Source organism: Psittacula echo (assembly GCF_963264785.1).
Source record: "Psittacula echo genome assembly, chromosome: 6".
Classification (NCBI taxonomy): domain Eukaryota; kingdom Metazoa; phylum Chordata; class Aves; order Psittaciformes; family Psittacidae; genus Psittacula; species Psittacula echo.
Window position 1 is genome coordinate 64,424,088 of NC_137743.1, and position 24,437 is coordinate 64,448,524.

Here is a 24,437-nt window from a genome sequence, read left to right on the forward strand (position 1 = left end):
AATAGAAAGCAGTTTTCGCTCTTCATTTCTAAACATAAAAACTGGCAATCATATCAGTTAAAAAAAGTCAAATATTTACTCAAGAAAAAACAAAAGCAATGTCCTGGATTAATAAACTATTATTAACAGGCTTTAAAAAAAAAAAAATCCACTTCAATATAACAACTCAAATAGTCTTGGAATAGGATGTTACTTCTCTAAGCAAAAAAAAAAAAAACAAACCAAAAAAAGAGAACTGCTGCTATGTTGAAAAGGTACATTTCCAAAACAAATTTGAAATAGTTATTAATTTTTTTTGTTTTAAAAAAGAACACATTTAAACATGCATAATAATGCACACATCAGGCAGGTTACTTATTTAGACTTAAGCATTCTAAGGATGACATAGCTGAGCCCTCAGAAAAAAAACAAATAAAATCCATGAAATATCCATGACCATACAGACAGTAAGTTTTTCTATAGCAGCTCTAGGAATCGTCATAGTGCATTAGGTTATTAAATACACAAAAAATGTTTGAAGTATCATGGAGCAAGGTAGGAATCATATACTGAGCTGCTTGTAGTACTGACCTGAAGAGAAGCATGGGAAAATTCTAACATTGCAAATACAAAACACAATTTGGACACACCCTCCAGTAGTTTGAAGTTGTCCAAATAAAATAATTTGTTCCTGAAAGTTTTCCCCAAACACTTTCTTCTGGTTTTCCTAGCCAACATTAAGGCTAGGAGATGTAATAAGTCTGGGTCAATGAAGAAATAATTAAACATGGATTTGAGCGCACATAATCACATAAACTGTAATTTACCAGACCTACAATTCACCAAATTTGTATCCACATGTATGGCTGTGCACTTTGCCAGATACTTTGAAGAGGACCTATAAACTTACTTTCAGAACAAAAAAGACTGTTTAGTGCTTTAAAGTTAAAGGCTTCCTTCTATTCGACATGACAACAGCATAATTGTAGTTCAGTAATTACATTGCGCATACACAAGAGCCATCTTATATATCACAAATACAAAAACTATATATTCCCTGGAATAACACTCTGAAAATTTCACATTCAATGTGATCAGAAAGAAAACTGTAGTAGGATTTCTATGCAACAGACCTCCCCAGTCACTCCTTGGTGACCTGCTTGGCTGTTCATTGGCCTTCTGGAAAAAAGTAATCTATCAAATAGACATTTCCAGAAGATGGACAACCTTTGGGTTTACTCCATGGAGCTAAACCGATGTTTCTCCTTTGACACCATCCTGACACAACGGTAAAAAACATGCAACTTTAAACAAGTCAGATGCTGGCATATTAGTACAGTGCTTGAAAGACTCTCTGCAGTATCACTTACCTAAACTGGTAATACAAAGATTCAAATCAGTATTAAGCCTGACAAGAAGTGATGATGGGAGCTAGCAGTCCTGTCCTGAATCCAAGGTAGAAAATAGTTTTCAAAGACCTCACTTGGAGTATTGTGTGCAGTTCTGGTGTCCTCAACATAAAAAGGACATGGAACTGTTGGAACAAGTCCAGAGGAGGGCCACGAGGATGATCAGGGGACTGGAGCACCTCCCAGATAAAGACAGGCTGAGAAAGTTGGGGCTGTTCAGCCTGGAGAGGAGAAGGCTGCGTGGAGACCTCACAGCAGCCTTCCAGTATCTGAAGGGGGGCTATAGGGATGCTGGGGATGGACTGTTCATTAGGGACTGCAGTGACAGGACAAGGGGTAACGGGTTCAAACTTAAACAGGGGAAGTTTGGATTGGATATAAGGAAGAAATTCTTTACTGAGAGGGTGGTGAGGCACCGGAATGGGTTGCCCAGGGAGGTTGTGAATGCTCCATCCTTGGCGGTGTTCAAGGCCAGGTTGGAGAGAGCCTTGGGTGACATGGTTTAGTGTGGGGTGTTCCTGCCCATGGCAGGGGGGTTGGAACTAGATGATCTTAAGGTCCTTTCCAACCCTAACTATTCTATGTTTCTATGATTCTAAGAATCATATAATGGTTTGGGGTGGAAGGGACATTAAAGATTATCTAGTTCCAACCCCCATAGGCAGGGTCACCTTCCACTAGATCAGGTTGCTCAAATCACCATCCAGCCTGGCCTTGAACACTTCTAGGGATGAGGCATCCACTTCTTGGGGCAACCTGTTCCAGTACCTTACCACTGCCACAGTAAGGAATTTCTGCCTAATACCTAATCTAAATCTTCTCTCTTTCAGTTTAAAACCATCACCTCTTGTCTCATCACTGCAGTCCCTGGTAAAAAGACCCTAATGATCTTTCCTGCAGGTCCCATTTTAGTACTGGAAGGCTGCTGTCAGGTCTCACCAGACCCTTTCTCTTCTTCAGGCTGAACAATCCCGACTCTCACCCTTTCTTCACAGACGAGGTGCTGCAGCCCCCCGATCATCTTCATGTTCCTCCTCCTAACTTATTCCAGGTTCAATAGAGACACCATTATCTGAAATAAGTTCAATAAGTAGAGTGGAAGACTGCGCTAAGAATCTATGAAAGAGATGCTCCTGAAACAAAACACAGAGCCATTTCTTGTACGTGATCTCCCAGACACTTTCTGTACCCATTTACTGTTTCCTATTTCAATACAAGCGACTAGAAAAAAAAGAGCAGATACTGAAAGCTAGGAACTTGGCACTGATTTCTCTGCAACTATCAATCCATGTCAAAGCCACTTGTACAGAACGTACGTGCCAGCTTGGGATGATCATGGCTTCTTCCAAAAAAGAAATAAAAACCTCTCAGCTTCTTTCACAGCACATATGCAGAAGAATACTGCAAGCACAAAACAGTTTGTCTTTTGCAACATGAAGTCTATTCAAGAACATTGTATTGAAAGACTCAGTGAGATGTAAACAAAACCCAAGAGACCCAAGTTTAAGATTCCTGTATGTAAGCACTAAGGTACAATCACACCATTTCCTCAAGCATTACAGCCCTGCTTGCTTCCTTCCCAGGCTGTCCCAAAATGCTTTCTTCCTTTTCCTGTACTGTGAAGGGTCACAGAGGGCTGAACAGGTATTTCAAAGGGGATCTACAAACATATGTTCAGGATAAAAAGTCTGTTAGCACTTAAAGTGAAATGCTGCTACGATCCAAGCTGAAAACAAAATCAGGCAAAGCCCACATGTTCACAATAATGGACATAGTATTTAACTAGCCTAAGACAATACTTATAGAATACCTTAGAATAGTTATGCGTTTTGATTAGTGCTTTTCCAATTTTACTTGCTAAAGCTGGATCTTTTGGATTTTTCTTCAAGGCCTGCTCGTAGACTTCTATGGCTTCATCAGGCTTCAGACAGTAAAAAACAGAAACACAGAAGTCAAAGATTAACATAAAAAGTGCATGAAGGAAACAAAATATGGTAACACTTCCAGCAATGACCGCCAAGTACTACTGATTCATAAGCTACATACTTCTGAGAGAAGAATGGTCACTATAAAATTGCTGGAAGTGTAAAGCCTATGTAAATTTACATTTCCATGCCAAAAGAGAATGCAGAGAGAACTTTGCAAACAAGTCTGATTTAACCTGATCCTTTTTCCACTGAAATTTCTCTACTACTGTTTTCACTGGTTAACAAACTTATGCAAACTTATTACTGTGTTGGACAACGTCCATTTCTCTCCTCTAGCCATGTTATAGCAGACCTAAACGATTTTCCTTTTGCTTCTTAATTCTTCATTAAGGAGACAAATGTATTAATAAATAAGTAACCATTAATGATCTACAGATTCCCAAACTAGTAATCTGAACTATTAGATGTGTGTTCTAACCCAATATATTCAACATCTGAATTTAAATGTGTATCCTTCCAAATCCTATGTCCACTTGACTACACTGTCTTTTAAAAATACTGAGTCATATTTTGAATTCACCAAGAAAGCAAAGGACATAAAAAATGTACAGGAAATCAGTAATTTAAAATTTCAAAATAGAACTTTCAAATTAGAACTAAGTTACCTAGAATTATTCTATACTTCAAAACTCTTTTAAACATCTTTAACTTCTTTCTGAATTTAATTTAGCTCTTGCTTTCGATTTTTTGTTAGTCTTATAGGTCAGTAATCTTTTAGATAAAATTCCCACCTTGGCTTTCACCCAGTCAGTTATTAGAAGAAATGCATTTTCAACTGCTTTTCCTTTGAACTCAAGTTACATTTGTAGCCAGTAATTGTGGGGGTTTTTTACATCCTAAAGCAGTTTCTGTTTGCCAACTACCAATCAATAAGTCAACATGCTACATTGCCTCAACTTGCCAAAGTCAACAAATGACTCAATCATTCTACTTATCTCTAGCAGGCACTTACCTCTTGAATATTCATGTATGCATCACCAAGAAGAAGCAAAGTATGAGCACTTGGCAGTTTTTCTACTAGGTCTCTGGAAACAGAAGACAGAACTTTGCTCAGAATTTAACATGCCAATGCTGGTACTTAAACAACAATAAATAGGGCACAACAATTCTCCACTCTGCAGATTTTAGTTTTTATTTCTGAAAATAAAACAAAAAAATCTGAGGTATCTTTCCAAACCAGGACTCCCAGATACTGTTTTAAATGCTACAACATTAACTCGAATTAATTCATTATGTCACTACATATTTCTGACTTATTACAGTAGGAAGAGAAAAAAATGAGCTCACCATGCTACCATAAAACATCTTGGAAAATATATACACACACCACAAACTTTTACCTGTAGCAACCAGCATATAACCTCTTATCTTTCCTATGTTGAAGATAAATATCTGCCATTTTTTCTTTAGCTTCTACGAAGTAAGGCTGTTCAGGTGTAATATTTCGGAGCATAGTCAAGGCTTGTTCAACATCTCCTTGAGCAATTGCCAGATCTGCATTTGCAATCACAACTCTTAGTTCCTCAGAAGTTCCAGAAAATTCATTAATGGCTTCTTGCAGTACTATAACGGCTTCATGCTGCAAATAATAAAACCAATACAATTGACGTATTTCCTGTTGTTGAACAGTCAAAAGTAAAGACATCATAAGCAAATAAATGTCTGGGGGCATTATAGAGACCAACAGAAAAAAAACCCCATAAAAATCCCCAAGCCATAGTATCTGTTTGTTTTGCTAAAACATTTAATTCTCTTTCCTCTTGATTTTTTTAAATAAAACATACGTGGTATGAACCATCAGAGAAAGTTTTAGTAAAGAAAATAACATCTGCATTGCACATATACAAGGAGATACTCAAAATTAATCTGGACAATGCCTTTAGCACCTTGCTCCTGCTTGAGCAGGATGACCTCCAGAGGTCGCTTCCAACTACATGATTGTGTATAGCTTCTCTTATATTCTATACGTACGTAGTGTTCTACTGTTTATTAAGACAGTAAGGATGCTGCTACAGAAAGACCACGATCCAAAAATATTTCTAATACCAGTCAGACAAAACAGGAATCTACATGCCAGCAGATGACCAACAGCATTTCCTTCTCAAAATTAACAGGTCTTGTAGACTTAAAATTGAGCACCTGCAAGTCAGGTTACTTTTCTTCTCTGTACAATTTAAGGTACAAGATGTCAAGTCAGATATAAACATCTTTGGATTTCACCAAGCAAAACTTCTGATAAAAAAAAGTTTTGCTTCTCTATTCTGAACTAATATAGACACTTCTGTTAACACGAAGAAGAAATTGTTTTCAGGTTATGTATTACATCTTAACAAGTTTGCCATCTCACCGGTTCTCCATTTAAACGATGAACTTCTACTAACTCCAGGAAGATGGACACACGATCACTTGTGTCAATTTCAATTCTTTTCCCTTTAGTTTTTGAGGAAGCTGTATATTTTCTCATTCCAGGCAAATTCTTTGCCATCTGTAAGGTCTTAATAGCCTCTGATAATTCTCCCATCTTCTTCTGGGATTGGGCCTTAATTAAGTGATAAACAGGATGCTCTCTCACCTAAAATATATAATGAGATAAGGAGTTGCACAGTATTCAAACCCTTTGAAAGAAGATTTTTTTTTATAGTGACCTTAGTTCCTTCTTTCCCCCAAATATATCTGATTTCAACTTCAGTAATATACTTATGAAAACACCAGAATTTTCAAAGAGTAAGCAAACTAGTAATTAAATTAATTCCTACACCCCCAAGCTGTCCTTCTCAGGGCCATTTAGTTCAGTTTAAAAATTATTATATACAAAAACATACAACTTCAGATGACTGAATAAAACTGTTTCATTCTTTTGTCGAACTCACCTCAAAATTGTAGCTCAGACAAAGTTCCAAGGATTGAGAACATAGCTTAGCATTGTTTTGAGCCAAGTACACCTGGGCCATCAGTAAGTGTGCATCTGCATAGGAAGGATTTCTTTCAAGACAGTAACGTAGATTATTGTGGGCTGCTTCAGTATCCCCTAGGAAGTTGAAAAAGGGGAAGTTGAAAAAGGGAAAGTGAAAAACCAGTTTATATGAAATGCAGAGGTTAAATAGAGAGCATTTATTTTTTTAATGTGAGCATTTTGTGAATAAGCTCATATGCCAAGTATTATATGGCTATGAAATGAAACCAAAAGCAGATCAAAGGCAAGACGTTTTCCCACTGTTCCATCTCAATAAGTGATTTTTTTGGAAGTAACAGATTAAAAAGTACCGTATTTATGTGTCTATACAATTAAGATGCACTCATACAAATCACAAAAAAAAGGCAGTACAAATATTTTTCACTGAGCTGTAATGCAGTGCTCTGCAGTGAAAGAAAAAATTCATTATGATTTAAAAGTGTGAAATTAATGTTTTGTATTAAAGAAACTACAGAGGTGGAAAGTTATCCATTCACAGAACTATTACCTGACAAGTATTTTACTTTTGCAATTAAAAAGACAGCTTGTTGAAGACCAGGCACAGTTTTTACCACAGTTTCAAGAACAGAAGCACAGTGCTTGAGAAGCGGTGAAGGAGACTGCCCAGGACTTGCAGGCTAAGAGTAAAAAAAAACCAAACAAACAAAATCAACCACACAACAAACAAAACACACACAAAAAACCCCAAACCAAACCAAACCAACCAAACAAAAAAAACCAAAACCAACAAACCCAAAACCAAAAACCAACACTTCAGTGACTGGTTTTGGACTTCTTTTTCATTTCAAGTCTGAGCTTCATTTTAAACTCAAATGAGTCATACCAAAGCACTGTGATTTTATTCAGCCCTAAACCCTAAAAGCTGTCATTGTGAAGAGATATAGAAACACATTTTAAGTTTAAGGGGGTGACTTCTTGGTATAAGCCTCATAAGAGAGCCTCATGAACTTCAAGGATGATAAAACACTTTAGGCTTGACATAAGCTGAAGATTCAGCTCATAAACATTAGGTTTTCAGAGGCATTTTTCAGAGACATACTCTGAAATACCCTGCCAATTCATCCAACACAATGGTGACATGAACTAAATTTCAAGAGAAGTTGGAACGAATGACCAGAATGATGAGAAGAAAAGGTTCTGGTCCTGTCCCTCCTACCCTCATTCCACACCACAGAACATATCCATACTGCTAGCACCAAACCAAAAACAGCAGCTGAGAAATAGCTACTTTCCTGTAAACTGCTAGTACAATGTACCATATTTTAGCTGCTCATTATCAGAAACATTCTTCATTTACTTTAGCTAGTTGCTAACTGTTACATATAAAAAAGGAAAAGGCAACCTAAAGATCCTTCCGTTCACAGCTTATATTTCCACAGGACTGATGCCCCGGCGAAGCAGCAGTCATCCACTATCAAACTGGAAGCTTCTACCACTTGGTAAGGAAAACTTCAGGAAAAGCCTACCTTTTCCTTCACTTTTTTTTTTTTTTCTCCTATGAACAACAGATCAGGAAATAAAGTTTTCATTCCAAATTAAATGCCGTCATTGCCACTAAGTACTTCTGGAATACACCCCAGGCAAATCTTCAGATAAGACACTACCTAACTGAACGACACTTCTTATTTATCTCCATCTGTAACAGGAAACTGCCATTGCTACTGATGTTTCAGACTTTCAAACATTACCATTATATTACAGATGGTGGGACTAATCATAACAATGGAAAACTATTTGTCTGCCTGCTAGATTTTAAAACTGTACATGAATAAATATTTACTGAAAGGTTCAATAGTTATACCAGAAATCTGCTAATGACAGGATAACAAAAGTCAGTTCCCACCTATTTCAGAAGAATAATCTATTTCAGGAAGAAACTATTTTAAAGAAACTTTAGCTGTGTTACTTCTGCTTTAGCGATATCAGGCCCCCATTCCATTTCTTACATTCTACATGCATTTGTTGCCAAAACTAGCACAAGCAAATTCAGGCACAGAAAATTAGCCATCTAAGTAATATCTTTCTTTGGAATTACTAATAACAATGATGATACAACAAGTAGTATTCCACTGAATTTTACCAACACAAAAAGGAAGCTGGAATGAAGAAAGAACATAGGTATACTAAAAAAATACCCTGAGCTGACAAAAATATTTCAAGAATAGGATCGCCAGTGTGAACACCCTACGTCCATATTGAGATAGCTCTGTTCACTGTACTGTTAGTTTCCTTATCAAGAGATACTAAAAAAGTATAAATGCACACACTGTGCATTAAACAAATATTCCAGGTTTCCACAGGTGTCATTATTCCAACTTGCTCACTTCACAGAAGATACGTTTTCATGGATATTTTTATTAAACACATGTATTAAAAAAAAAAATGTATTCACAATTTAACAGGGAAAATTTTCTAAATTTTTCTTCAGGATCTCAAAATAAGATCCAGGAATAATTTCCATTTTCAGACAGATGTCATCTACAGCTGCTTACCTGTGCTGGGCAAAAATTAAGATACTCCCTAATGATTTCTAGCAAGAAATCAGGGTTTAGTTTTTCAAAATATTCCACACCAAGAGGAAAACCACACAGAGATGAAAAGTGAGTGTCCAGAACATCATTCAGTAAGGCAATAACTTCTTCTTGTCTCTTCTGTTTTTTCATTGCTAGGACTGCACGCAAGAAAGATAATTCCTACAGGTAAAAAAAGGAATAAAACATTCTCCATATTCCAGATACATGTATCTGTTACTCATACAATAGTATATAATTATTAATGTTAGCCATATCTTCTTTACATTTAGAGACACTGTAAGACATTTAGTAACTTCACTGTAAATTATACTGATGATTATTGTATCGATGCATTCCTTTAATTTGTGCTGGAAGCTCTAAATGTTTCCGAGCCCAAAATCCTGATGATAATTAATATCCCTCCCTTCCTGGCATTTCAAACTTCAGATAAGTTTGCACTGCAGGAAGGTAATAATGTCTTTGCTCTGTAAGCAAACAGCCTTGTGTTGCAAAGTTAGACAACACATTAACTGAGATAGCAAGAAAAACTGAAACTTGGATTTAATGGTATTCCGTTAAGAATGCTCTGCTCAAGTGACTGAAATACAGAAGTAGCTAGTAGACCAGAATACAGACTGTAATCAAAGTATTTTAATGAAGGAAGATGTCTCCTACCCCAGATTTCCCAATGGACTGTTGAATTTCATTAAGAAACTCCAACTGCTGCTCTGCATCTTCTAATTGTCCTTGTATTAGCTGACAACGGATAATTCCTGTAATATATTCAAACATTTTATTGAAGATTTGCCTCCTAGTCAAGCACATGCTTTGTTTTCCAGAATTAACTGGAATTCATTTCCACAAACCACTCGTACCCTCTAAATTTTTTATACTGTTTAAGGCAATACCATAGTCAGGGAGAAAACTGCAGGGGAGTGCTGGGGAAGAAGAAGGAAATCTGTGAAGCAACTCTGCCATATTTACTCTCCATTGTCTTGACAGCAATTGAACTTTATCAAAAGTAATTTATTTTTTTCGAAAGAATGCAATACGCACACAAACAGTATCAGACGTTTTGATTATATGTTTCAATCTAATTTGGACACCTATGTGGCTATGGAGAGCTTGTTCTATCAACTGCTCTTGATTTGTTTTATTTTTGCAGTTCCTAAGAATTCTCTCATTCTCAGGTTCTATGGAAATAAGATAATTAAGGAAAAAAAATAGAGCCGCATCTCTGTCCTTAGCATTACTTTGAGAGTTCTAATTTAAAAGTTTCACTTTCCAAAAGGAAGACCAGGACACACATCCAATGAAGAGAAACTGCTGCTACAAGGAAGACTGCGTAACATGAATCAGGAAGTACTGGCCAGTGATCCTGCTCTAACAGTTCTAGATTTTCCTAGCAGCAGTAGTAGGAAAACTTGATCAGAAAAAAAAAAGTATTGCCTATGCCTTAAGACCAGTAAAAAACAAAAGAAAGTGTAAGACCTTACCAGTTAGTGAAGGAACACTTGTTTCATCAAGTCTCATAGCAGTCTTGTACCATTTTAAAGCTTCTTTCACTTTTCCTTGTAAAATCATTTGGTAGCCAAGTTCAGTAGCAAATTCTGCATTGTCAGGTGCCAAATCAAATGCTCTTTCAACTAAGGTTTGTGTATGTTGAAGGATGAGCTGGTCCCGGCCACACTAATGGTAAGCATAATCTTTAAACCTTTAATTTTCCTCATTTTTCAGATTTACTTAAATAAATACACTGAATATTGCTGTAGCAGTTAAGACAACAACATCTTATATAAAACTAATATAATCTGTAGTAGCTATAAAAATTGTAACATTGAAGTGTGTTAGATTCTGACATAAATCTACAGTAATACACAGTAAGGAATAGTTGACAGTTGCTTTGAATACCTCCTTAAAACAGTTCTGATAAACACAAAGATTAAAGAAACCTCCCATTTCAAGGCTATGTGATTAACCTTGTCACTTTCCTATGTTAAGAATATGGTTGGTAGACATTTGAATGTATTTTCATTGGAATCTTGTTTCTTATTTAAAAGCAAGCAGTAAAAACTTTTTTTTGAATGAGGTGGCGTAAGTGTGGTAATTCATACTGAATGGAAACCTTAAAAAATGTAGTTACCAAAGGCTACATAAGGATATCTATTTAAATTGTCTGCAGTATTCTACTTTTTGATAGACATTTAATATCTGTCTACCAGAAAATGAAACAAAAAACAAAATATATGGATAGCTGTATGATGCTTAAGAAAAAGGCATACTCACTGTTCTACTGAAAGCTAAAGCCATTTTACAGAAGAGCTGTGAATTATGTGGTTCTAATCTGTCCAGGGCTTTGATTAGGTCTCTCAGTCTTGCCGAAGCCTTAGAGAAAAAGGAGCAACATAACAAGTAAGAGAAAAAACCAACAGATTAGGAAAAATTGAAGTTTTCACTAAAAAGTAGTCAGATACTTTACTATTCAGTAACATCTTTAAATATAAAATTGGAATTTTTCAGGGGTAGCACTTGGGGTTTTCTTGGAATTCTTAAAAAAATACTGAATCATGTTTAAATCTCATCAGTTTTTTTAATGTTTTCCTAGACATGGGTCGTAATCACATGTGACATTTTAGAATACTAGAATCATAGAATAGTTAAGGTTGGAAAGGACCTTAAGATCATCTAGTTCCAATCCCCCTGCCATGGGAAGGGACACCCAATAAACCATGCCACCCAAGGCCTCATCCAACCTGGCCTTGAACACCGCCAAGGATGGAGCATTCAAAACCTCCCTGGGCAACCCATTCCAGTGCCTCACCACCCTCACAGTAAACAATTTCTTCCTTATATCCAATCTGAACTTCCCCTGTTTAAGTTTGAACCCGTTACCCCTTGTCCTGTCACTACAGTCCCTGATGAATAGTCCATCCCCAGCATCCTTGTAGGCCCCCTTCAGATACTGGAAGGCTGCTATGAGGTCTCCATGCAGCCTTCTCCTCTCCAGGCTGAACAGCCCCAACTTTCTCAGCCTGTCTTCATACGGGAGGTGCTCCAGTCCCCTCATCATCCTCGTGGCCGTCCTCTGGACTTGTTCCAACAGTTCCATGTCCTTTTTATGTTGAGGACACCAGAACTGCACACAATACTCCAAGTGAAGTCTCATGAGAGCAGAGTAGAGGGGCAGGATCACCTCCTTTGACCTGCTGGTCACTCTCCTTTTGATGCAGCCCAGGATACGCTTGGCTTTCTGGGCTGCGAGCGCACACTGAAGCCGGCTCATGTTCATTTTCTCATTGACCAACACCCCCAAGTCCTTCTCTGCAGGGCTGCTCTGAATCTCTTCTCTGCCCAACCTGTAGCTGTGCCTGGGATTGCTCCGACCCAGGTGTAGGACCTTGCACTTGGCATGGTTAAACTTCATAAAGTTGGCATCAGCCCACCTCACAAGCAAGTCAAGGTCCCTCTGGATGGCATCCCTTCCCTCTGGCGTATCAACCGAACCACACAGCTTGGTGTCATTGGCAAACTTGCTGAGGGCGCACTCGATCCCACTGTCCATGTCACCGACAAAGATGTTGAACAAGACCGGTCCCAACACTGATCCCTGAGGGACACCACTCGTTAGTGGTCTCCAGCCGCACATCGAGCCATTGACCACAACTCTTTGCGTGCGGCCATCCAGCCAGTTCTTTATCCACCGAGTGGTCCACCCATCAAATTGATGTCTCTCCAATTTAGAGACAAGGATGTTGTGTGGGACAGTGTCGAACGCTTTGCACAAGTCCAGGTAGATGACGTCAACTGCTCTGCCCCTGTCCATCAGTTCTGTAGCCCCATCGTAGAAGGCCACCAAATTGGTTCAGGCAGGATTTCCCCTTAGTGAAGCCATGCTGGCTGTCACCAACCACCTCCTTGTTTTTCATGTGCCTTAGCATGCCTTCCAGGAGAATCTGCTCCAAGAGTTTGCCAGGCACAGAGGTGAGACTGACTGGTCTGTAGTTTCCTGGGTCATCCATTTTCCCCTTCTTGAAAATGGGGGTTATATTTCCCTTCTTCCAGTCGTCGGGAACTTCACCTGACTGCCATGATTTTTCAAATATGATGGCCAGTGGCTTAGCAACTTCATTCGCCAGCTCTTCAGGACCCGCGGATGGATTTCCTCAGGTCCCATGGACTTGTGTACGTTTAGGTTTTTTAGATGGTCTCAAACCAGATCCTCTCCTACACTGGGCCAAGGGTCTTCATTCTCACAGTCCCTGCGACTGCCTTCCAAGACTTGGGTGGTGCGGTCAGAGCCTTTGCCAGTGAAGACCAAGGCAAAGAAGTCATTAAGAACCTCAGCCTTCTCCAAATCCTGGGTAGCCAGTTCTCCCAATGTCTTCCGAAGGGGGCCTATGTTGTCCCTAGTCTGTCTTTTACTCGCTACGTACCTATAGAATCCCTTCCTGTTATCCTTAACATCCCTAGCCAAGTTCAATTCTAACTGGGCCTTGGCCTTCCTCACCTGGTCCCTAGCTTCCCGGCCAACATCCCTGTATTCTTCCCAGGCCGCCTGTCCCTGCTTCCACCTTCTATAAGCCTCTTTTTTCCTTTGAATTTTCCTGAGCAGCTCCTTATCCATCCAAGGAGGTCTCCGGGCCCTCCTGCTGCACTTCCTTCTAGTTGGGATGCAACACTCCTGAGCTTGGAGCAGGTGATCCTTGAATAACAGCCAAGAGTCTTCGGCCCCCCTGCCCTCTAGGGCTGTATCCCATGGAACCTTACTAAGCAGGCTCCTGAAGAGGCCAAGAATTTTACCCCAGAATCTTTTGTTTACGCATTACCATGTAAAAAAAAAAACCAAGCAGTTTTCATTCCTAGGTGGCTTTACTGAATTGAAGTCTGCAATTGTTAGTTTCTCCATATTTCCCATGACTGTGCATAGGTAATACTTAAATTTGATTTTAAATACACTAGAGAGTTCTTTGCAATAACTAAAAATATGTTATACAACCTAAAACACCTTTTCCTCTATAACTTGAAAGTAAACCTACAGAACACTACAAGCACTTTTTTGCTAAATCTCCACTTAAATTATACCAGCATTTTTGCATAATGGAAAAGACATATTTTAAAAATATTAAAAAATATATTTTAGAACATACAATGATTTTTCACAACAACGCATTTTAACATTTCCTGAAAAATGGCACAAGCACCATCTGTACAAAACACATGCATACATTCACTGTGCAGAAAAGAGATCTTGGGAGTAGAAGTTAAAGAGAATTCTTACAGCTAAAAAACCCCACAGTAATTGTCAAAAAAGGGCGAACAAAGCACAGGTTATGCAACCTATCACAGATATATGTAAAGTGACTGTGATCCCCTTCCAAAAATTTATAGTTACGAAACTCATTACTTCCTTATTTTAATTAATAAAATACTTAAAATTAATGGAAAGCTTATAATAAACAAATAATTTATCAAATGAACATTTAAACAATAAAAGTTTGATTTGATGACTGAAATTAAGGTGATTCAATTAACTGTCCAGAGAATACTTCCCTTTGGTTTGATTTCTGTTGTCTACAAAGATGGAGGTAAAAAACTGTTTCCCTTGGCTTCCAGAACTGCCCCCAGCAATAAGCTAGAGCAACCATTTGAGTCAGAATAGGTGAATATAACTCTTCTGCAGATAAGCAGTAGCACACGAATGAAATATGAGAAGACAAAGAAAACAGTGTATGTGGCATCTAGTCCCTACAAAGGCTTAGTTATGCTCAGTCTGCTGATTAAAAGACTCACCTCAGATATATTTCCTTCCCTGCACAGATAATGCAGGGCCTCCATTCTTATGGCTTCTAAATTGAGGGCATCTTTCTGCAATAGTCTAAAGCCAAACAAAAGGTGAATTATAAAGAGACCAAAACAAAACCTTTACTCAATCATCTGTTTTGCCCTAAAAGGGTAATAAAATAACTTGTATTGCAGTCACTTTAAGTAATAGCTCTCAATTGAAAGCACAGCTTTGTTACTTCATGTCTATCCCTCAGACAACATCCTCTTCCATTCAAAATGGTTTCACACACTGATGTAGTATCCTCACAGAACTGCAAGGCTGAGTTCTAGCAAAACTTAACTTAGTTTAAGCTTTTTTTCCTTGATTAACCAGTTCAAATTAATTAAAATCAATGGAAACCTACCTACTTTTGTTGCAAAGTGTTCTTACAGTGTAAACATGGCAAGAACACAGATAACAGTGTGCTACTTCATACTCAACCTATGTGCTGTTTCAACTGTCTGCTCCCAGTCCTGCAAGGCTAGCTGTAGCTTCATTTTCTTTATGAAAGCAGGAATGAAGTTTGGAAAGTTTGCAATTATCTGGTTCACAGTTTCCAGAGCTCCTGAAAAATTCTGACGGACCTCAAAATACTGTGCCTAAAGGGAGGAAGAGAAGTCACATCTAAAACCTGTATACTCTCATAGGTGAGAAGATTCAGAAGTTCTTTCATACAGAAACCAGGAAAAAGAGCTAGTGAGAGAAAAATCTTTAAACAATAGTTTTACTTCAGCATCAACCACAACTAGAGATACTTCAACAATCAAATAGCAAGAGATGATACGTAAAACCTAGTGTGTGGTAAGCATTCTATAACAAAAGGTAATGACAGCATTTACAAGTAACTAATCATTTCCAAGCAAGAAAAAGAGATGTAGCTGAAGAGTAATATCGTCTTACTAGTTTTGGGGTATTTTAATTTTAAAGCAATTTACAGGATATTCCAAATACAAAACCACTTCAGAAGCATCAAGCATCAGTTTTAAATAAAAATCAACTTAGAGCTTAAATCCTCTGTTTTGATTTGATGCCATGTGCATGCCATTTTATTTCATATTTTTGATACAGAAATGTTGCAAATGTAGTACTTTGACAGTTAATTTCTTAAGCCATACCAAGCTAGCTGTCTATCTAAAAACTAACTTCAGTAACTAAATTTGAGATATACTGGTAGTTGAATTCAACAGTCTGCATATAGCCAAGCACACATGGTTAACCAAATACCATCGTGCATACTCTCCTGAACGTTAGTCTTCTTATTTTCATTGAACTATCTTTTCTGCATTTAGCTTTAGAATATTAAACTTTATATTAATAAGTAACAACGTATGTGATACGAACAATTAGTATACTCTGAACCCGACATGTAAAACCTAGTGCATGGTAAGCATCCTATAACAAAAAAAAAAAAACAAAACCAAAAACCAAAACAAAACAGGAAAATTGCAAAGAAAATGATTCATGCTACTCTCTTAATGAAATATAACCAAAACAAGCAGTTGAAATGGTCCAATGATGATTAAAAAGAACCAATGTTCATAGATGATCACACTACAGTGTTTAAATACTATTTTTTTTGTCATGGTACACAGCAATTCTGCAATGTGAATAGGTGTCCCATGCAAAAAAGGAAGAGACTACACATACTTTTATATTGTCAGGTGATTTGAAACCTCATTTCTTACATATAAATACATGAAAAAAAGGTTTTTCTTCTGTACATAGTAAAATCATAACCTCAGTATACATTTAGACAGACTGTATTTAATCTATACCTTTCTCTTTTCACATTGGTATCTACTGGACCCTCAAGTATCACCTAATAGGTAATTTTATTCTAAGGAAAAACAAACAAACAAACAAAAAACCCCCAAAACCCAAACCAACAGGTGGAAATTGTATTTACTGCAGCAGTATCTCACTGCAGCAATGTTTTATACTACAGAAATGTAATAATACAAGAACACTCCAGAAATTCATAATCATGTATATGGTAACAGACATAGTGTACCATTACCATGTACCAGTACTATTACCCAGGCACGCCTCTTTGCCTTAACCTACAAGGTAAGCAAGAAGTCTTACGAACTATAAACTACCTGAAATGGGCTATCTAAAGCAGGAAACAGAAGCATCAGTATATTTTTATTGTGCCAGTGATCAATTTGTTTGACAACTGGTCTATACACCTTAAACAATCTTACAGATCGATTAAAACTTCATTTCTAACACCTAGTCTTTTTCTCTAAATCAGTGTGTATTTCTTCTCCTTGGACAAGCTCACTTGTAGACAACTTTTCTCAGCATTTCTTTAATCACTCTATGAGACTAACAAGACATTTAGTAAGTGTTAAAATCATGATGCAAACTTACTTTACCAAGCAGAGCAAAAACATCATTGCCTTCCTGCAGTGCTTCATCAAAATATTTCACAGTTTTTTTAACGTGAGTTTCTTTTCCACAGGTGAGATCAAGCCAGCCTTTCAAAATCAACCCCTATAAATAAAATATAAATTAGAATTCATCACTAACTAGGTAGTAAAAAAGCATACTTGATACATTAATAAGAAGTAATAACCTACAAATAAAAATAGGACTTAAATTATCTATTTTAAACTATTTTAAATATATATTTGAATTATAACCTGTCTACAGCATAACCTAAGATATTAGTAATTCACTACAGCATTAAATTAAACAAATTGTATATTTACTTACAGGATTAAAACCAACAAAAAACAAGGGCACTGAAATAGACTAACATACTCAGCAAACAGAACAAAACCTCACAGAAATGACTGCATAAGACACAATATTTTCTGCAAACACTGCTGCAGAATTTTTTCGTAAGATATATGAGACACCGAGAAACAAACAGGTGCTGAAAAAGGAGAGGCACCTGTTTTTTTTCTGTTACTGTCTGATTAAAAAGAAAAACTTGTGTGCGAAGGGCCAAGATCTGACATTTCGCAAATCCCCAACAGCATTATAAATTAGTAAAACAGTATTATAAAAAACGTTATAGTAGTTAGAAATTTTAGAAGTTGAAAACTCTCTTTTCATTGAAGGAATTATTGCCTGTAACTAATGATTTTTTTTTCTCTTATGTGTTCCAGATATTTAATGGTAACTTAAGTAAACCTACTCTAAAGTGCTGGATTATTTAACCAAAATATAATTGCCATAAAATATTAAACTATAAAGTATCACTAGCTCTGTTATAACATAAAATTAAAGAAGAGAGTCATTTATTTAAAATGCAAAGGTTAGCAGAAGAGCCATATTCTGTAACTGCTAACAATCAGGGACATGATTTTGTTATGCGACAGGAACTGGCTGAAATTGATATATTCAAGTTCTGGGATTTTTTTTTTTAAAGGAGGTATTTTACTTCTCTATAAGGAATATATAAAGTATCTTATCAAAGTAAATTGCATATACTACGCAAATCATATTCCACAAAGTTTAAGTACTCTTAACCTACCAAAAAACGTGAAGTATACATAACTTCATATTGTCAAACTAGGAACAGGGATAAGCATCATAAGTAAACTTGGAAAAAAGCAAAAATATTTTTTCCTACATATTTAAATGCCAATGTATATTTTTACATGTGTGCATGTCCCTCTGTATAAAAAAAAAAAAAAATATACAATATTTCAAATCCATTAAACACCTCTGCTGAAAGTATTTTCTACTAAGCAACATTCCCAAATAATCTTTTGAAAACAAAAACAAGCAAACAAAACCCAACTACTACGGCTTTAATAAGCAAAGTCATAAATACTGCTGTTTTACACAAATGGCATATCATTAGTCTTTTTAGAAATAAACATTAATGCTTTGTGATGTCCTTAATTATTTCTTCATGAGTAAAAGTTAAGCAATAATTAAAAATAAACTACCAATTTTAATTAAAAACCAGTGATAATTTAAAAGTTATTACTCAAATTCATAACATAATTCAGAAATTAACATTTAGAATAGTTGCAGATTTTTAACTCACATAATATCACATAAACCATAAAACCATAGATTATAAATTGAGCAATGCACTGAACCACACAGAGGAACATTTCAGAAACAACAACTGTGTTTAATACTAGTGCCATAAGAGAACAATTATGCATTCAATTTTAACAGCTCTGCCTCAAAGATGTCTGACAAAACAAAGTTTTTTTCCCTCCTTGAATTGAAGCTGACACATGCTTTAAAACTCTCCCAACATGAAGCTGTCACAAACCTCTTCAAAGATTCTAGTGAATTTTGATGCCTGTATACAAATGCAGAAGACATTGCTATAGACAACACACTGATTTTAAAATAAATTATGTTCAGTAAAACCCCAAGCAAATTTTGCCTTTAGTAACTGCTGAAAATTTAAGTACCTGATTCTTTAGGTATTTTTTGACTTCAGATTCAAAATAGATGCGTCCCTCTAGTGAGGCTGTCATACTTAGTTTTTTTTTCTAGAAATTATGATGCTCGGCATGAAGTAGCAAAATTGGCATAACTACGTATTATTTCCATTGGTCAATGCAGACCTGTCATTTCTTAAGCGAAAATTAATATTTAGCAGACAAGAAAATAGTTATGGGAAGTCTACTTGGCCCTGTCAAATTAATTTATGACATTAAGAACAATTAGAACACAAAACAGTTAAAGGAAACCTCCTAATAGCATTGGTGCAGTAAGTCTAACTTCATAGTATACATGATCCTATTACTATTTTACATAGGAAAAAAAAAGAAGTTACCTCTTTACCACCACCAGAAACTTTTATCATTCTATCAACATATTCACGGGCCTTGTCCTCACGACCAAGATGCCACAAAAATATGCCAGCAAAGTACAGAGCCTGCTGTCCTGCTGTTCTACGTTGCTCCTTCAGTTTTGCATCCAATTCTAGAATAGCATCGCGATCTGAAAAGGTTTTGTTCACAGCTTTTGTTGATAGCATCTCAAAATATTACAAGAGAGCAGCACATAAGTCAAGAGCTTCCAAAGTAGACGTTGTTTTCTGTATTGTGTATTGATAAACACAGATCCTTGCAATCCAAAATATTAATCAGGTACAGAGGTAAAAGACAGAAGAGGATTCCCATCAACATGGTAATTTGTGCAAGAATACTGCTACTTGTTAAACCTCAAATCTGCAGCTGAGACTTCTGCCAGATAAAAGGAAACCTGACAATTAGGCTCACATTTATATCAGCGTCTGCCAAATAAGTAAACAGTTAAATGTAGAACAGCCCTAAGATGCTGAACATGAGATGATTTAGCTTCAGAATTCCTGGAAAACACATGGTGTGTTTCTTAAAACTAAAACTCATCTTTTCACAACCTCATTGTTACTATCAGTTGCCCTCATCAGGTGAATCCCAAACAGAAATTTCATTTGGTATGGGGGGCTTAATGTCAAATATTTTCTTTTACCCACATTAATTTCTGATCCATTTTTAGAAGCCATTAAAATCAAATGTCTGACTCTTGAAATGCATGATAATTTTGCTGCCTTAGAGTATTAATCCTCAGGGACTCAAATAAGAGTGATGTCATTAGTCAGAGCTATTTCACACCCATACTGCTTAACAAAATTGTCAGTAACAGTTATAAATCTGCACAGTCAGGAAGATACCAGGGCAATAGTTTAATGACAACTTGGTTTACCTGATAAACGAACTGTGGTTTTGAGAATATAACTTAGCAAAATAACCTCTGTTTTTAGACTGGGGAAAGGAATACCAGTGTTAACAAAATTCTTTTCTCCATTTGTAAGGTCTGGGTAACTTGAAAAACAGAAATGGCTTGGCTTTAATGACTTTTTAAATTGCAATTCTGCTTGTCCTGGGCTCAGCTGTAGCAGTTTTTTTTATCCTTCTTAGTAGCTGGTGCAGTGCTATGGTTTCGACTTTCGTCTGAGAAGAGTGCTGATAACACACCAATGTTTTTAGTTGTTGCTAAGTAATGCTTACTCCGATCAAGGACTTTTCAGTCTCATGCTCTGCCAGTGAGTAGGGGCACAAGAAGCTGGGAGGAAGCAGAGACAGAACACCTGATCCAAACTAGCCAAAGGGGTATTCCATACCACAGCACGTCATGCCCAGTATATAAACTGGGGGGAGTCATCTAGAAGGCCCAGATCACTGCTCAGGTTGGGCTGGGTATCGGTCGGTGGGTGGTGAGCAATTGTATTGTGCATCACTTGTGTTCATTGTTTTATTTTCCTTTTCCCTTTTTAGTTTTATATTCTCTTCCCCTGTTATTTCCCTTATCATTATTATTATTGGTGGTAGCACTAGTGATTTGTGTTATACCTTAGTTACTGGACTGTTCTTATCTCAACCAGTGGGAGTTACATTCTTTTGATCCTCTTCCCTATCCCTCTGGGAGCAGGAAGGAAGAAGGGTGGGAGGGGGCAAGCGACTGTGTGGTTCATAGTTAACAGCTGGGCTTAAACCACAACACTGCTCAAAAGCACCAGTATCAGACAAGAGTGAACAACAGTCACAAGAAGCTTGATTAATTATTTTTTGCCATGAAAGATTTTTCATCATGGTAGATAAGTCAGAGATTTTTTAATTTTTTTTTTAGTATTTCATTTTAACATTCACTCTTATCCTTTGCTGTTTTGTGTTTTGTTATTTTTGTTTGCAATCTTGGTAAGTGTCAATTTAGTACTATATAGTATGTCAAATGCAAAGCCGGAGCACACCTTTTTGAATTAGGCAGAATTAGTCTACAACCCCTAGATCTTCACACAATGCTATTTAAAACATGACGCAGTACTGTCTTAATGAGCATACCTGGCTTAGGGCTCTTTTTATGGGCATAAATCAGAGCCATCATTGTACAAAGTGACACCTCCTGTTTGTTTTTAATAGACTCCAACTGTCGAATCCCCTCTTGGATGTCACCTGGTGAAACAAGCACAGAATAGGCTATAACATTTTTCAAGATAGAGAATATCAACATCAAACATCAATCTCGCTTAAATTTTCCCCTCTATATTTTTCTTCTGTATTTCTGATAACAGCTTCTTCATAACTTCCTTAATTATTCACACACCCACTTTCACTTCCTGTGCAAGTCATTCAGACACAAGAAAGAAAAAAGCATCTCTGTGCAAAGAACTTGAAAAGAGTTACATGCTAGTTCTGCCAACTGCCATAAAGATGAAAACCATCTTTATTGTTTGTTTTATACAGGCGTTGAACAGCTCTTCTTGCTCCTATTTCTTTAGATGGCCAGATATTTTGCCTTGCTCGTGTGAAACTTTTGAACACCTGTAAATAAGACAGTATCAGAAAAAACAGAAACTTGTGATTGCAAAGCAAACAAAAAAGGGAGTTTGGAAACAGATACCTCACCTCAAAACCTTCTGAATCCCTCCTTGCCCTCTGCCACAGCCTTCCCCTACTCAGGTTACCTTTAGTATTTTGTGACATCCTCGAAATATGGATTTAGCAAAATAAACGTTCTCAAAACAGCTTAACGTACACAAGGACCCTTCCAATAGGTATCAGCTGTCAGCTCCTCTGAGGCAGATGCATACAACAAAGTTAGATACAGCTGCATTGAAGGGAAAAGCTAAGACCGGGGCGTGTATGGGGTGTGATCGTGGTGATCATGAAACACTGGCAATCTTCTCAGCAGGGAAAACATTCAAACTCCATGACATTGGTTTCTTTCTGTGTTAAAGACCGAATTTTGCGACGTAAGGAAACCCAGAGTTTCGGAGGGACGGGACACAACAACCAGCTCCCCAGCCCCGCATTACCTTCCCTCAGGGCGCCGTAGGCTCGGTAGAAAAGCAACACCGGATCGCTGCCCAGCCGTCCCAGCGCCTCCTCCGCCGCAGCCCGGACGTGGTGGTAGTAGCCTTCTCGGCAGTAATAATTGAGCAGGGCCTGCAGGAAGGAGGGCCGCGGTCCACTCGTGCAAACGCTTCATCCCGGGATGGCAGCAGACCGCTCCGCCGGAGCCAGGCTCCACCGCCCCTCCCGCGCATCGCCGCCCTCCCACCCGCCAGTCCGGCCGCTGCGCAGCCCCACACCCGCGGAGGGTCCCGGGGAAGGACGGCGCCCGCCGGCAGCGCTCACCTGTTGCACCTCCGCGTCCATCGTTGCTACCCAGCGCCGCTGGAGCTGGGGGGAGGCCCCGGAAGGGTGAGGGAGGGTCTGGCAGCACGCTGTCATTGGCTGGCTAGCAGGAGAGCCCGCTGCCATTGGCTGGTTTATCAGGAGCGCTCACTGCCATTGGCTTGGAGGGAAATGAGGCGGAAGAGACACGGGAAGAAAAACTGGCGGAAAACGGCGGCACGTGCCCGGCTTCCTATTGGGCTCTCGGGAGCACGCGGAAGGGAGGCCCCGTGCCATTGGGTGCCAGGCGGAGAGGGCGGGGTTTGAGCACACCTTGGCGGGCGGTGCTGGTTGCGGGGTGCGGCGCCCCCTGCCGGCCCGGTCGCGCGGTCTCGCCGGCTCTCTCTCGGGTTGCTTACAGCAAGGAGGGCTCTTACTGACTGAACGCTGCAAGGAAAGCCTAGAGAATTGGTTTGTTTTCTTGCTTTTTTGGCTAGACATACGGCTAAGTGGTGCACACTCCCTGTGTTTTATAATGTATCTTAGTACTGAACGCTTCAAACTGTGTGAAAACACTTCAAACTCTGTAGAAATGAAATAACGATGGGGTAAAATCAGATGCAAAAAGTTCTCCTCCTTCCCCCCTTCCCCCCCCCCCCCCCCCCATTTCTTTTCTCCTAGGGAATTACAGAGTGGGAAAGACTAGGAGAACTCAGGTTTTCCCCTTGAGGGGAAAGCATGCCCGGTCATCGTTTCTAGACACCAGAAACAACCCACTGTTGCTAAACACCACTCTTTTAGAGTGTCTGTGCTGTCTGTCCCAAATAAAAACCACCTATATTGCCATATAGTACAAGGAGGCAAACCCATCTTGCACCAAATTAGCAGATGAAGCTGTTTCTTCCAGCGGAAAGCACTCAGAGTAAGCTTTCTAACAAGTCCATCACACACAGGACTACTCTGTTACACACTTCTCATTCCCAGTGTCAGGAAGATGCCAAAGAAGTAATACATAAGAGTATTTGTTTTTTTCTTGCTGGCCCAGATGATCTTCAGAATTTCGTGTTGTAAGTGATGCTCTACTTGTTTTGAAGTGACATTTCAGCTTCTGTAACATTGCACAACTAATACAGGTATGAGAAAAAACTATTTTTGCATGGCCTGTGATCAGCAGTGAGAGTGGCACACTTCTCATTTACCTTAAAACTATTTCCTTGAGAAAAGCTAAGGTTAAAAAGCTGTTCATAGAATGTTAAAAACTATTATTCAGTTTACTACCTTATTTTTTAGGCAGTCTATTCATTATGACAGTTTTTTGATAACATACTTTTTAAGGTAACCTTTTAAGACATGTTTTTGTCTGCATATTAATCTGAAAATATTTATATTTTTATTTTGATACTTACGCATTCCATCAAAATTTTAGACTTCTTTTTTTTCATATTGCATTTCAGAACAATTTGAAGGAGAAACATTTTCCTGCCCCAAAAGATTTGTGATGAATTTCAGAGACAATGCTATGAAATTTTATTACTGCATTAGCAACTGAGCAAGCATATGGAATACAACTGCTTATAAACTGATTTTAGTTCAGTATTAGTTCAGTATTCACCTCTGAGTGCTTTCATTGTAAGTTGTAGGGAAATGCAATATAGAAGCATGTGAGCAT

The 24,437-nt window shown here is 38.0% G+C and overlaps 2 protein-coding genes across 3 annotated transcripts in view; both read right to left on the reverse strand.

Annotated features, from left to right (window-relative positions):
- The window catches only part of TTC21B (tetratricopeptide repeat domain 21B), a gene marked incomplete at both ends in the record, with an annotated part of 44,157 nt that extends 21,347 nt beyond the window's left edge, over positions 1–22,810 (reverse strand). The window contains 17 exons of the mRNA XM_080621593.1: positions 3,199–3,309; positions 4,329–4,401; positions 4,717–4,955; positions 5,724–5,948; positions 6,247–6,404; positions 6,838–6,967; positions 8,843–9,043; positions 9,539–9,636; positions 10,360–10,552; positions 11,150–11,248; positions 14,654–14,738; positions 15,129–15,286; positions 17,061–17,183; positions 19,444–19,610; positions 21,494–21,604; positions 22,468–22,597; positions 22,790–22,810. Coding sequence (XP_080477719.1) covers positions 3,199–3,309; positions 4,329–4,401; positions 4,717–4,955; positions 5,724–5,948; positions 6,247–6,404; positions 6,838–6,967; positions 8,843–9,043; positions 9,539–9,636; positions 10,360–10,552; positions 11,150–11,248; positions 14,654–14,738; positions 15,129–15,286; positions 17,061–17,183; positions 19,444–19,610; positions 21,494–21,604; positions 22,468–22,597; positions 22,790–22,810 — 2,322 coding nt within the window. The remainder of the gene's footprint in view (positions 1–3,198; positions 3,310–4,328; positions 4,402–4,716; positions 4,956–5,723; positions 5,949–6,246; positions 6,405–6,837; positions 6,968–8,842; positions 9,044–9,538; positions 9,637–10,359; positions 10,553–11,149; positions 11,249–14,653; positions 14,739–15,128; positions 15,287–17,060; positions 17,184–19,443; positions 19,611–21,493; positions 21,605–22,467; positions 22,598–22,789) is intronic.
- Positions 1–24,437, reverse strand: part of LOC308222547 (sodium channel protein type 2 subunit alpha) — a gene marked incomplete at both ends in the record, with an annotated part of 422,596 nt that overhangs the window by 335,502 nt on the left and 62,657 nt on the right. The window lies entirely within an intron of this gene.